The 14,799-nt window shown below is 39.4% G+C and overlaps 1 protein-coding gene across 2 annotated transcripts in view; it reads left to right on the top strand.

Annotated features, from left to right (window-relative positions):
• The window catches only part of UNC80 (unc-80 subunit of NALCN channel complex), a 198,746-nt gene that overhangs the window by 27,226 nt on the left and 156,721 nt on the right, over positions 1–14,799 (top strand). For both annotated transcript variants that reach the window (XM_087424900.1, XM_087424899.1), the window contains exons 8-11: positions 9,941–10,202; positions 11,320–11,454; positions 13,517–13,733; positions 14,404–14,544. In XM_087424900.1, coding sequence (XP_087281026.1) covers positions 9,941–10,202; positions 11,320–11,454; positions 13,517–13,733; positions 14,404–14,544 — 755 coding nt within the window. The remainder of the gene's footprint in view (positions 1–9,940; positions 10,203–11,319; positions 11,455–13,516; positions 13,734–14,403; positions 14,545–14,799) is intronic.

Here is a 14,799-nt window from a genome sequence, read left to right as displayed (position 1 = left end):
TATTCTAGGTATAAATGATAGGCTGAGAGGAGTGGGTTAGTGCATGCTTTTTTAAGAAAGAGAAATGGAATGGGGTGGTGGGGAGGGAAGTCTCTTAGGACGTGGTAAAAAGGAGAATCAAGGTTGTTGCTTTCCTTCAGACGGGGCTTCAGGATGTGATCAGTCAGGGTCCCAGGAGGAAACAAATGTCACACTGGGTAATTTGAGAAGAGATTAAAACAAGACTTATTACAAAGGTTTGGACAGGATGTAGGGAAACCACAAGAGCTAGTGCCTACTCCAGGGATGGTGTCAGTAGGAGGCCTACCAGTTCTAGGCCTGAAGGGGCAAAAGGAGGGAGCAGTTGTGGAGAACTCTGTGGAGAGAGTGGCTATCAAGATCTGTGACCCTTAATCGCCAGCCCCAGGTCACACTGTCAGCCCTGGACAAATCTCTGAGAGGGAGGAGCCTTGGGGAATAAATCATTGTCCTTCTGCCTTCCACTTTCCTCTGGGAGCCTCCTTTTGCCAAATTCAGTCAGGAACCAGAGGCAGGGATGCCCTTGGTAGAGTCTATACCGATCAATCTTCCAGGACAGGGAGGTAGAGGAGGGTGGAAAGTGGATGGGGTCGGGGAGCAGGGTTGAAGGGTAAGGCAAGACATCTTGCCCAGGATGGAAACTTAATTTTGAATCTAGCCCTCATGCTTCTTAGGAAAACTCAGCAACTCATGGAATTCTGAGACTCAGCCTTTCTAGTAAAATGATTATATAATGAAAAGTTAGATACTAAAATACTTTGAAAGAACAGGTATAGCACATCCTTCAGCGGATAATGAGACTGATTTGTGCAAAACTATATATATATAAGTTATGTATGTTACATATATAAATATTTCAATTATATATTCATATTATAGATAATGTATGTACAATGTTATATATAAATATACATGCATATAATATATGTGGATAATTTTATATAAAATGTATTAGATATAGTGTATATATGGATATACGTTATGTATATATAAAGTGGATATTTAGTCCATATTGATGAAGTCCAAGGTCTTCGTCAGCCACTGTTCTCTAAAGAAACACAGAGAAAAATAGACAACACCTAAGAGTTCAGTTTTCTGTCTTTTCACAAGTGAATACACTGGAGTAATCTACACACAGAGAAAACAGAACATTACAAGCACCCCTGCCTGGTCCAGCATATAACGCATCTTTAATATTTGTTCAATGAATAAATGTACCAGCATTTATTTGCCCATTCTCCTTTGGCTGACTTTCAGAATATTCTCTAGTTTTTTACTACAACACAATTGCTGCAGTAAACATCCCTGTACATGTCTCCTTGTGTACATGGGCAAGAGTTTCTCTAAGGTAGACTTTCCCTTGGGAGCGGCATTTTTAGATCACAGGGAAAGACACTTTAAAATTTACTAGATATCACCAAATTGTACTCTGAAAGAGTTTACCAGCAGTGTCTGAGAGTTTCTGTTTAATTACAGCATGTCTGAGTGTTTCAATTTAATCAGATTCTCAGCAATCCTTACTGTCCTCAGGCTTCTGTATGCTCACAGATCGGATGGGTGTGAAGTGATAGCCCGTGTGGTTTAAGTCTACATTTCCCTGATTATTAATGAAGTGGACCATCTCTCTAAGTTTAGTCTCTCTTTCAATTTTCTTTTTGGTGAAATTTCCTTCTATACCCTTTGCACGTTTGAGCTGTTTATCTTTTTCTTGCTGAGTTATATGCATTCTTTATTCGTGAGAATAATACACCTTTGCAGGTTAAATACATTGCAATTATCTTTTCCACTTTGTAGACTTTTTGCTTTATGTTTTTTTTATAGAAGTTTTAAATTTAAATATAGTCAGATTCGTCAACATCTTTTAAAATAATTTGGGATGTTATCTTCTTTATGAATCCTTTCATACCCTAGGTCATAAATATTTTTTTCTGTTTCTTCTGTTTTGCTTTTCCTATGTCTTCAGTAGTGCTTCTAAAGTTGGCTTTTTCTTTAATATGGTGGAATAAAATAGGAATATGTTTTTCTCCACGTAAATAATTACTGTTTCCCTCACCATTTCTTAAACAGTTATTTTCCTGCAGATTTGTAACTTTCTCTCCATTAAATATCAGATTTCCACATATGTGAAGGTATGATCTGGGACTCTCCATTCTCTTGCATCACTCTGCCTGCCTCCGTACCAATGTCCTATTGTCTTATTATTATAGCTCTTTTCTAATTTTTGTTATTGACTTTAAAAAATTAATAGTAAGTTTTATAAAAGGTTCTGCACCTATTGAGAAAATCATGTGGGTATGTTCTCCCATCATCTTTTTAGGTGGTGAATTACTTTAATAGATTTTCTAATAATAAACCATCCTTAAATTCCTGGGAAAAATCCGACTTGTACATTGCTGGATGTAGTTTGTTAATATTTTATTTATTATTTTTACATCAATGCTCGTGAATGAGAGTGGCTCACGATTTTCCTCTTATGCTGTTCTTGTCTGGTTTCAGCAGCAAGGTTATACTGGCCTCGTGAAAAGATTGTTCCCTTTTTTTCTGTCTATGGAACACTTTGTATAAAGCTGGAGATATCTGTTTCCCTCATGTTTGATGGAATTTGGCTGTAAGCCTTCTAGGCTTGGTGTATTTTTAACATAAATTTATTTACCACAATTCAATTTTTAGAGGTGGTGGCTCTATTTAGGTTTTCATTTCTTCTTGAATCCGTTTTGTTGGATATATATGTAGGTATTCAAACTTTTAATCACATTGTCCATACTTTTTTCCCTTTTTCTGAAATCATCACTGTGTCTAGTTATGTTGCTTTTTCAGTGATAGTATTTTGACCATACCTTTTACTGCATTTCTTGATTAATTTTTATTGGTTTTGTCAAAGAAATAATGTTTGGTTTTGTTAATCCTATCTACCTTTTTTTAATACTTTATTAATATATGCACCTATTTTATGTGCCATTTTTTTGCTACTATTTGGGGTTTTATTTACTTTTTTTTAACCTGTTGTAGTAGCTGCTTATCTCATTATTTTTCAGTGTTTCCTTTATCCTGATATGAGCATTTAAAGCTCTAAGTGTTCCTCTAATTTCACTTTAGCTGTATCTCACAAGTTTTCATATGTGGAATCATTATCATTCCATGTAATATTTTTAAAATTCTCATTATAACTTTTTATTTGGCCCATGAGTTATTTCAAAGTGTGTTTCTAAATTTGCTAACTGATTAGAGCTTTTGATTTTCTTTTTGCTCTGATCTCTATTGGGATTCCACTGTGGTTAGAGTATAGGTTTGTGCGAGATGTTGAGTCTTCAGTTTCTTTTGAGACTTATTTGTAAACATTCCAAGATGCAGGGAAACAATGTTAAGCATATTATTCAAATCTTCTATATTCTTACTAATATTTTCTTTATATGCTTGATCTATTATTTGTTGAAAAAAGTATATTAAAAATACTACTAGTATTATTTACTTGTCTATTTTCCCCTTACAAGTCTCTCAGGTTTTTCTTTAAGCATTTGGAAACTTTGTCATTAGGTATATACATGTTTAGAGTTAGTGTAGCTTCCTGGCTAATTTTTTCTTTTAACATTGGTGACCATCTTTGTATCTAATAATACTTTTTGACCTCAAAATTTATTTTTATTATTGCTACATCAACTTTCTTTTTGTTAGATTTGCATTTCTGTATCCATTCTCCCCTTCCCAACTTTCTGTGCCCTCAAGTTTTATGATTTTCTTTTGTAATTAGCGTGTGACTAAACCTTGTTTTTTAAATCCAATGGCAATTTTTGTCTTTTATCTCATGAGTGTATTCAGTATTTATTTTGATAATTGCCATTTTGGATTTATATCTTCCATTTTATTTTATTTTGTGCTTTTTGTGCTTTTTATTGACTCTGCTTTTTATGTTTCTTTTTTCTCTTTTTCTCTGACTGTTAATTGATTAACTCAGTTTTTACTAGTCCCCATTTCCCTTCTACCTGAAGGAAACTGTCTGTTTCTATTAGATGGTTACTGTTGAAAGTGTAACATACTTACTTGTCTCCTGAAAGTCAGAATTAAATAAAATCCCAAACCTTCAGCTCCACTCCCTCTCTGCCTTGTTACATACTGTTGTATGCACCCATGAAACCATCACCACAATCAGGGTAAGGAACATACCCACCCTCCCAACAGTTTTCTTGTGCCCCTTTGTAATTTTCCCTCTCCCCACCCCACTTTTTCCCCATCCGCAGGCATGCTGCAGATCTGCTTTCTGTCACTATGGATTAGTTTGCAATTTTCTAGAATTTTATATAAATGAAAACATACTCTTTTTTTTTTTTTTTTGGTCTGGCTTCTTTCACCCATCATAGTTATCTAATATATCAATAGTTCTTTCCTTCTTATTGCTCAGTCATAGTCCATTGCATGGATGTACCACAGTTTGTTTATCCATTCACCTGTGGATGGACATTTGTGTTGTTTTAAATTTGGGGCCATTACATTCTTATAAAGTCCTTCTTCACTCCATGATTATAAAAAATAGCCAAAATGGTTTTCTAGTACTTTTATGCTTTTATATTTTTGCATTTAAATCTTAATCTATCTTGATTTTATTTGGTGAATAAAATATGCTAATTTAAGACAGGCTAAGTTAAATTTTTCTGAGGAGTAAGTCAATTATACCAATATTATGTATTGACTAATGTATCCTTTGCACTAATTTGATGCATATCTTTTTTATATATTAAATTCTTATAAATATTTGAATCTTTTGTAGCTCCGTATTTTATACCATGGAACTCTTGTCTTTTCCTAAATCAGCACTACATTACTAAGTATTATTGTTATAAAACACAGAATAGTATCTGTCAATTTACACTCTTTACACTTCCTTTTAAACCTGTCTTGATTACTCTCAAATTTTTATCATCCATTCAGTTAAATTTCAGAACAGCCTTATTGATGTATAAAAGATAAATCCCTTTGGAATTTTGGTTGGAACTGGTGATATTGTGATTTATTATAAGAAATATATATTTGGTCTTCATCCCATTCCTGGCACAGAGCTTGTAAAACCTTTGGAATTTCCTAAGAGATGAGAGCAACAAAGGTGTCTTCTGTTATGTCAATGAGGTGATTTTGGGCTGGCACTTAAGTACAGGGGCTGGTCGCCAGGAGAACCAACCATGTGATTAGAGGGTTGTAACTTTCAGTCCCACTGTCTGACCTCTACGGAGGGGAGAAGGCTGGACTTTGAATCAACTGCCAATGGCCAATGATTTAATCAATCATGTCTATGTAATGAAGCTTCTATAAAAACCCAAAAGGATGGGGATCAGAGAGCTTCGGGGTCGGGGAACATGTGGAGACTGGTGCGCCTGGAGAGGGCATGGAAGCTCTGAGCCCTTTCCCCATACTTTGATCTATGCATCTCTTCCATCTGGCTGTTCCTGAGTTATATCCTTTTATAATAAACTGGTAATCTAGTGAGTGAACAGGTTTCCTGTGCTGCTCTAGCAAACTAATTGAATCCTAGGAGGGCATCATGGGAATCTCTGATTTATAGCCAGTTGGTCATAAGTACAGATAACAACCTGGACTTGCGACTGGTGTCTGAATTGGGCCAGGGGCAGTCTTGTAGGACTGAGCCCTTAGCCTGTGGAATCTGATGCTACCTCCGGGTAGACAGGAGTCAGAATTGAGTTGAATTGTAGGACACCAGTTGGTGTCCAGAGAATTGTTGGTAGTATGGGAAGCCTCCCAGATATGTTGAAATTGGGTGCAGAACACAAAAGAGAATTACATTAAACTATATATACACAATGGAATATACTCAGCCATAAGAAACGATGAAATCCAGCCATTTGTGACAACATGGATGGACATTGAGGGTATTATGCAAAATGAAATAAGTCAGAGGGAGAAGGTCAAATACCATATGATTTCCCTCATTAAGTAGTAGATAATAACAACAATAAACACATAGAGACAGAGATTGGATTGGTGGTTACCAGAGGGGAAAGGGGGAGGGAGGAGGGCGAAAGGGATAATTCGGCACGTGTGTGGTGATGGGTTGTAATTAGTATTTGAGTGGTGAACATGATGTAATCTATGCAGAAATAGAAGTACAATGATGTACACCTGAAATTTATACAATGTTATAAACCAATGTTACTGCAATAAACAAAAAATAAAACAAAAACAAACAAAAAAACTTATGAATTATTTGGGGGAGAATGGAAATCTTGATAATATTGAGTATTTATCCTAATGAGTATAGTTTGTCTTTCTGTTTATTAAGGTGTTTTAAAAAAATGTTCTATAGCATTGTCTATGGTGTTCCCCAAGTGCCACCAAATTCCTGTATTACCGTTTTGTTTTGGTGTGGGGTTGATGTTCTAGGCTAACTTGTTTAGTGCCTGTGCAATCTTTCCCAGTGTACTCTGATAGAGGTTATTTTTTAAAGTATTTTCAAATCATGGTATAGGACAAGAATCAAATCTATGTTGAGAGTTAGATATTCCCTACCTACTGCTGATACCAATTGATGTTAAATTGTTAAATGTTAAATTCTTTCCGCTACTTTTTGGAATAGATGTTTATCTTCAGCTTGTTCGGTCAAATGTTAGTCAAATTTGAAATACTTGTAAGTTATCTTATCCATTTTGTTCCTCATCATTTCACTCCCAACCCATGGCATCTGATCTATTTGTTATGTTGAATAGGCCCTTTTTCTCTTTACATCTTCAGAATGTTTATTGCTTGTATATACAGAAGGCTTTGATTTCCACATCTTTGTCTTGAATCAGTTTCTGAAATTTATTAATTTATCAAATAAATGGAGAGAGGCAATAAGCAAGGAAACAAATAAAATATAAATTTCAAGTCATGCCACGTGCTGTAAAGAAAATTAGAACACGATGAAGAGACAGAGAGTGGGAGAAGGAGGCCGTTCCACGTGGTGGCTGGGGAAGATCTGGATGGGGTGAAATTGGAACAGAGCCCAGATAAAGCCAAGGCCATGAGGGTAGAAATTTCCACATAGAGTAAAGCTTTGAAGCAGGCACGAGCTTGATGTGTTCAAGGGAGGTAAGAAAGCCCATGTGGCTGGGGCACAGCTACCAGGTGTCTCAGAATGGGTCCCATCAGAAGAGAAAAACCACACAGTAATTTGAACGGGGCAAGTTTAATATAGGGAATTATTAAGTGGAAAGGGATTGGAGTACTGGAGTAATGAGGGACTGGCAGTAAAGAGTAAAGAAAACTCTAAAGAATATAGGGATAGCAGATATAGTGGAGCAGTCACAAACTTTAGGGCTCAGGTAAAACACCCCAAATACCCCCTCTCTTCCCAGGATCTATATTCTGGATTGGCAGAGAGAGGTTGGATTGGTTGGAAAGGGCAAAGTCGTGCCTCACTGGAAGGCAGGGAAATCGCTGTGGTGCTGCACCAGGAGAACTTGCTGGAAATCTGGAAATTGTCAGAAACTCACCATCTAGGGTGCTAGGAGGAGCTGTTCATGGGGAGGTGTCTTAGTACAGGCACTCTGCTACAAAACGTCCTGAAATAGAGTGTGCCAGGGGAAGCCACCGGCTGCTGGGTGCTGTAGGAGGGACGCACAGGAAAGGCTGTGGGTGCTGCAGGAGCCTGGAGCTAGAGAAAACACCCTTCCTGCAGAAGCTGCACCCTAGAGAAGTCACGTGCCCTCCAGGAGCCGAGCACTGGAGAAACCACAAACCCTACAGGAGCCTGGTACTGGGGGAGCTGTGCACATGGCAGAAATGTGCCAACAAGTACACCAGAACCAGGAAACAAAATTCTTTCCTCCTGCAGTACCTTCCCATTCCATCTACTGACAAAGCTTAACATTCTGCCAGATGTCAATGGAAAACTATTTACAGGACCCAGATCCATTTTCACAGAGCAAGCAAAAAAGATGAATTTTGAGCTGAGAAGCAATATGTAAATAACTGGTACACCAGAGCAAGCATGATGAAGAATGACGTTGGAGTGGTGGACAGAGCCTGATGCAGGCCCTGTTGGCCACTGAAAGGAGCTTGCATTTTATTCTAAGGGTGATTAAAAACATCTGTTGGGAAGGTTTGAGCAGAAGCGAGGAGGAAGAGGAGAAGAGGCAATGAGACTAGAAGGAAGCAATTACAATAAGCCTAATGAGAGACGTTGGTGTCCGTGGAGCTGATGAAAAGTGGTTGGAACAGAATCTATGCGTCTTTCTGATGGATTGAAAGTTGCCAAGCAGCTGATGTCCAAGGAGTATTCTAGCTCCTTGGAAAAGGCGTGAACTCTAGCATAACATCTGTGGGAACTTAGGTGATTGTAGACAGCTTCTCTTCATCTTACTGCCAACTCAGTTAAATAATTAGTATTGTAGCACCTTATGTGATTGAATTTTAACTTATATTTACTTGGCTACTTGTCAATTAAAATATTCAAGAATATTTAGACTACAAGATAGCTTTCACAACCACTGTGTACGCGAGCAATTGCCCCTCAACACGCCAGTCAGTGCTGCTAATGAGATACAACTAGTGACATGCAACATGTGCTTTGGGAAGGAAAAAAGCTATGAAATGATTCACAGGGCACCAGACCTGGACTGGGTTTGTATCTTTGAACTTTTTACTGCAACCCACAGTAAGAAATATATTTTACTCATGACTCATGACCAATAAGTGAAGTGAAACAAAAATTTCACCAACCATACAAATCCTTACTCCATTTGCCGCATTCTGATAGTTTTTATTCGAGTTAACATTTTAATGAGTCGTATCCTTTTGAATTAATTTCTTGAACCAATAATGAGTCATACCCTTCAATTCAAAAAATATGGGTGTAGGAAGTTTAAGAAAATCTCCTGTTCTCACTCTCAGTGGCTGCATTTTTTTGCTGAAGCTCTTTATGTGTGGGTAGCACCATTTGCTAATTGATAGCAGGGTACAAAAATTTCCCTTTTGCATCATCTAACTCAGGAAGAAATTGTGCTTATGGGTTAAGTTTAGATTTTAGATTAAGATTCTATCTTGGATCCCAGAAGTTCTAAGTTTATAGTTTGTTATTTATTGTCTGCCATTTTCACTGGACCATATGTTTCTCAAGACGGGGAAGTTAAACTATCTTACTGTCGTATCCCCTAAAATACCTAAGATGATGTATTATGCTAATTGCTTAACACTGTTTGGTAGTACAGTTAAATGGAACACTAAGATAATGAATATATCATGTGTTTAAATTGAATAATAGCATTTCAGAACCTTGAGATTTTTTTAAATTAGCTTTGCTATCTTACATGGATATATGACTTTAGAATGTTCAAAATGATTTCATTTTCCTCATAGTATAACTTTTGCTTGTTTAGCACTTTGCAATTTCCTTGCTTCTTTTACATAATATTATCACAATTAAAATTAAGATAGTCTGATGAAGTACACAAATATCATTCCCACTTCCATCGAGGTAAAAGTCAAACCTGAGAGCTTAGTGTTAAAGAAGCGTCATGATCTGAACCTCATCTATTTCTGTTGACTCTCATCATTGTCCGACACTCAAATTACTCATCAACTATACCACTTCTCATGATTCTCCCCTACCCACCCAAAACTCATGATTTTTTTAAAGCTCCATACATTTGTAGGCGTTACTCCCTCTGACTGAAAGGCCAATCCACTCTCCTGCCCCATCCTCCTCTTTGCCTTGCTAATTCCTACCTACCCTTCAAAACTCTCTCCAGTGTCTACTTCCAGGTAGAGTCTAGCAAAAGTGGAACCAGTGAGACCAGTTAGGAAGGCGTGAGAGTAAAGCAGACAAGAGATAAGTGAATAAATAAGTGAAGAAATGAGAAAAGCAGAGCTATGAGCCTTGTTGTGCCTCCCCTTTTGACTGCCAATGTAGTCATCTTCTTTCTGCCATTGGGAACAGGGCCTCTCTCATGATACCTCCGTGCCAAAGGTCCCGCTACGCCACCTACTTCGACGTTGCTGTTCTTCGCTGCCTCCTCCAGCCCCACTGGTCTGAGGAGGGCACTCAGTGGTCTCTGATGTACTATCTACAAAGGCTGCGACACATGTTGGAAGAGAAGCCAGAAAAGCCCCCAGAGCCAGACATTCCTCTCCTGCCCAGACCCAGGAGCAGCTCGATGGTGGCCACAGCTCCCTCACTAGTGAACACCCACAAAACCCAGGTAAGAGAAATGTGGTCCATTGTCATTTGAATCAACAACTTCAGCCATAACAGATTCTCTTTGTGTTCTGTGCATCCAGCTCGCATTTATTCCAGTTCTGACTGGTTGGTGGGTTACTCTGATGCTGTTATCCTTTCTCTTCCGTCTTCTACTGCTGGACCATTTTGCTGCCTTTAGCGTTTAATTTACTGTTCAAAGAAGTGCTATCTAAATGCCTCTAGTGCACACTAATCTAGAGTAAGCCTCTCTTGATCCAGAAGAATGGAAATTGAGTCTTTTGGCTAATCGGAGTACTAGTTAATAGAGAGTTCTCACATCTACTCTGTCAATTACTAATATCATAAAATGCTTGACACTAGCATTTTACTGAACATGACTTAACTTTTTTTGCATAGCTCAAAGTTTTCTGGTACCTCAATGTCATCATTAGGAATATTTGATATTTTTGATATGTAGTCTTGCTATTTATTGCAGTTGTTTGGAAGAATAAACTGAATGTATACTGAAGTCATGACATTCCCTTGAAAATCGCTTTTTTTGATAAATGAATGTCCTGATATCAGCTTGAACACTTGTTCCTCCCTCTTTCTCATCAGCACCACGTGTTGACTATGCAGAGAAAAATGTGATTTGCAGTGTGTTCCAGTTGTTTGGGTTCACTTAAATGTGAGTTGGCTGTGTCTGAGAAAGTTTGCCTATTCTGAAAATAAACATGAGCAATGTTAGAGAGAAAAGGAAATAGACTCTGTTTTAGTTGTAGATGATTCTACCCAAAGTGAGTCTCTCCTTTGGTACATCATTAAATGGAAAAACACTTTTTTTAATAAAAGGAGGAAAAAAAGATACCTATTCCCTCCAATTTTCTTAGCTTTCCTGAATATGGAGCTTCATGGTCTCACTGTTGAAAACTCCAAACAGAAGTTACAGTTAAGATGAAATATGTCTCCTCAGTAGCAGGATTTAGATTCTAAAACTCTGGACACACAAGTTGAATACTTCATAGATATCGCAACAGGAGGCATAGCCCTATTGAAAACACAACATCTCAATAAGAAAAGTATTCGGATCTAAAGCCCTAAGTCCTTGATCATGAAGTCTACCTTCATTGTCTATTAAGGATCTCACCATGAAGTGTAATGAAGAGGAAAAGTCTCTCAGCCCTGAGGCCTTTTCCAAGGTTTCGTTGACCAATCTACGGAGGTCTGCAGTTCCCGATCTTTCTTCAGACCTTGGCATGAACATTTTTAAGAAGGTAAGTAGAACCACTTATGCTCCTGGATATTTCGGTAATTAAAAAAAATCAGTGGGGCCTGAGGTGTTGCTGATCATGCTGCGGTGTGGGGTAGGTGGGAAAGGAACATCGGGGAACAGAAATCGGGTCCCAGTTGTGATCCTGGTTGGCAGCATGACCTTGTGTGAGTCCCTCTGTGTGCGTCCCATTCTCAGTGGTACCTGGGGTTGTGACAAAGCTCGGTGCTGATGACGTGTGTAATGCGCCTTCTGTAGAGTGGTGATGGAGGCAACTGCAGCAGTGATGGTAACTTGCATTTAGATGCTTCGTCTCATTTGATCAAGCACTTTATGTAAATAGTTCTCATTTAATCCCGTGAAATCCTTATTCACCACATTTTGCACTTGAGAAACTGAGTCTTATTGCAGTTCTTAGAGTAATAGGATCATCATGGTACATTTATTCTTAAGTCATTTCTGTTTTAAAGACAGCAAACAAACCAAGCTGTGTTAATAAAGGAGTAAATTCTTATAACAGACCACTACATTTACTACCATCACAACTTCTCCTTGTGAGTAAGTCACAGTGCAGGTGTCCATTCAACAAACGTTTATTGAGCATCCACAAGGAGCTAGAACTCTAAAGATGGGAAATTAAAGGTGGGGTCTTTGGCACAGAGGATTAAGAGCTCACACGTGGGAGTCGGTTGATCAAGCTTCAGTTTCCAGCTCTGCCACTTTCTCTCGTGTGATTCTGGCCAAATACTGATACTATGTCTCAGTTTCTTCATCTGTACATCGGGTACATAATATACTTAACCTCAAGGTTATGAGGATTAAGGGAGAGAATCCATGTACAGTCCTTACTGTGCCTGGCACTTAGTAAATACTCTCAATAAATGTTGATTATTACTCTCAAAAAAAAAAAAACGAAAAAAACCGAGCTTTAGAAACTTTAGGTAGTTTGTGAAAGATTGGGTCCAAACTCAAAACTAGGTCTTCTAGCTAAATAGTCCCTGCTCTTGTGAATCCACCACTCCACCTCTCTTTTCTATAATTATATGGAGCTAATCAAATAGAAAATATGTGTAGAATAATATATGTGTGGTAGCTTCGTTTTCTGTTTTCCAAAATGATTATTTTAATTATGTCGGTGAAGAACACAGAACAGATTATTAAGTTATCTGTGAGCTCAGAGTGTTGCTAAGCAGGCAGTCATGTCTGCCTTCATTGATAGTGAAATAATAGGCAGTGGCTGTAGTTTTCCTAAAACATTGGTCATTGCGGGGAAAAAAGAGGTTTTCAGTACTGATTGCACATGAGAATCTCTGGGGAGTTTTTAAAAATTCGAGTGCCCAGGCCTGACCCCAGACCACTTAAGTCAGAATTGCTGAAGGTTAGGCCCAGACATTGGTATAATTTAAAAGCTTCCCAAGCAATCCTAAACTCTTATTTATGCTGGATCTTGAGGTTGCCTGACTGGCAGAAGAAATGGGTTTGTACCGATGCTTCTCTGTGTCTTCTTTGACTCTCCTTATAAGCAGTGGCACACGTTTGAAGTTGTCTGGCTGGAACAATTCATCTCAGTCTTGAAAAATGAAACAGAAAATACTGGCTGGTCCAAGTGGTGGCTCAGGGATCCATATACAGACCCTAGTCCGGTGGTTCTCAAATTCAGCATGCATCAGAATCACCTGCAGGGTTTATTCAGGCCCGCATTGCTGGGCCTCACCTTGTCTGAGTCTGACCCGGCAGGTCTGGGGTGGAGCCTGAGGGTCTGCATCTCTAACAGGTCCCCAGGTGACTCTGACACTGCTGGTCCGGGGACTGCACTTTGAGAACCACTGCCCTAACCCAACCCAGCAGAAAGACCCAGGGACCATGTTACCTTTTCTGCGTTTCTTTCCCTCTTTAATGCATTTTGGAAATTTCTCCCATCTCTCCTGAATGATATTCAGTGACTTTCTGGGTCTCTTCTTCCTGGAACATTTTCTGTATTTCACTGCAGATTGTGGAGCCCTTTGGGAAGCAGACTGTAACCTCTCCTTTGCCCTGTGCCTAACCCTTCACTCTCATCCTTGTAGTTCAAGAGCCGCAAAGAAGACCGAGAGAGGAAAGGCTCCATCCCATTCCACCACACAGGGAAGAGGAGGCCGCGGAGGATGGGAGTGCCGTTCCTGCTTCACGAGGACCATCTGGATGTGTCGCCCACCCGGAGCGCCTTCTCCTTCGGAAGTTTCTCTGGGCTTGGAGAAGACAGGCGAGGCATTGAGAAAGGAGGCTGGCAAACGACCATTTTAGGTGACCACAGGGGCCTTCCGAAGTAGGGCAGAGCTTGTGACCTGTTTAGAAATCTGGATCTAGGGCTCCCGGGCAAATCTGGATCTTTCTTAGACAGTTTAGTCAAGAAATTTGGGCCCAAATGTGAGACTCCCAGTGTGAAAATAATACTGTGACTTCACAGCCAAAGAAATGCAGATAGTTGAATTAATTATGCAAGAATCCTGTATAATTAGACAGGTAATGGCCCTATTTCTTGGATAGTCTAGCTGTGGGAACATGGCCCGAGAGTTCCGTGCATTAACTTTCGCTGTGAATCCAAAGACAGACTTTTATTTAACCTGGTTGTTAAAAAAGGAAGACGTAAAGAAAAGAACAAGAAAGCTTTTTTTTTCTTTCTGGATGACGTGTTAAGAAGGCCAGCTTAAAACAAGGAGCTGACAGTGAGCAGGGGGCCAACAGATGGGTTCTGACATTTGGCTTAGATTGGGGCTGGCCCTGTCACAGGCAGCTTCATCTGTCATCCTGACCCTGAGTGTTCCCAAGGCAAGTTCAATTCCTGCTCCTCGGCTGTGCCTCACGCCCTCGTTACTATCCCCTCACGCTCACTGCTATCCTTTGGAAAGACAAAATCTCAGCAGAGAATCTTCTAGGTTTTCAAACCTTCTGGTGGTGCTCTTGTTCGTCTCAGGGAAATTTACCCGGCGGGGCAGTTCGGACGCGGCCACGGAGATGGAGAGCCTGAGTGCCAGGCACTCCCATTCTCATCACACGCTGGTGAGTGACCTGCCAGACCACCCCAACAGCCACGGAGAAAACACCCTCAAGGAAGGTGGGTCGGAGGCGGCAGCTGCAGGCGGGAGTTCAGGTTCCTTTTCCTGTTTCCTGTTTCTACTCCATGTTCTATTTTCATTGTAATCTGACTCTCTGTGCTTTTTGAAAATGTGCATTCGTGTATTACATTGCTTGGTAATTTACTTGTGAGCCATTCTTAGAATTTCCACAGTAGCAAGAGCTATTTGACAGCACACTGTGAACACCTCCTCTCAGAGGGGAAGCTAGGGCAAGCCATTCATACTTGTTTTCA

The sequence above is a fragment of the Ceratotherium simum genome, chromosome 37, assembly GCF_057802395.1.
Source record: "Ceratotherium simum simum isolate JZ-2026a chromosome 37, ASM5780239v1, whole genome shotgun sequence".
Taxonomy (NCBI): Eukaryota; Metazoa; Chordata; class Mammalia; order Perissodactyla; family Rhinocerotidae; genus Ceratotherium; species Ceratotherium simum.
The sequence above is the reverse complement of the archived record's forward strand: the minus strand, read 5'-3'. Positions and strand labels throughout refer to the sequence as shown.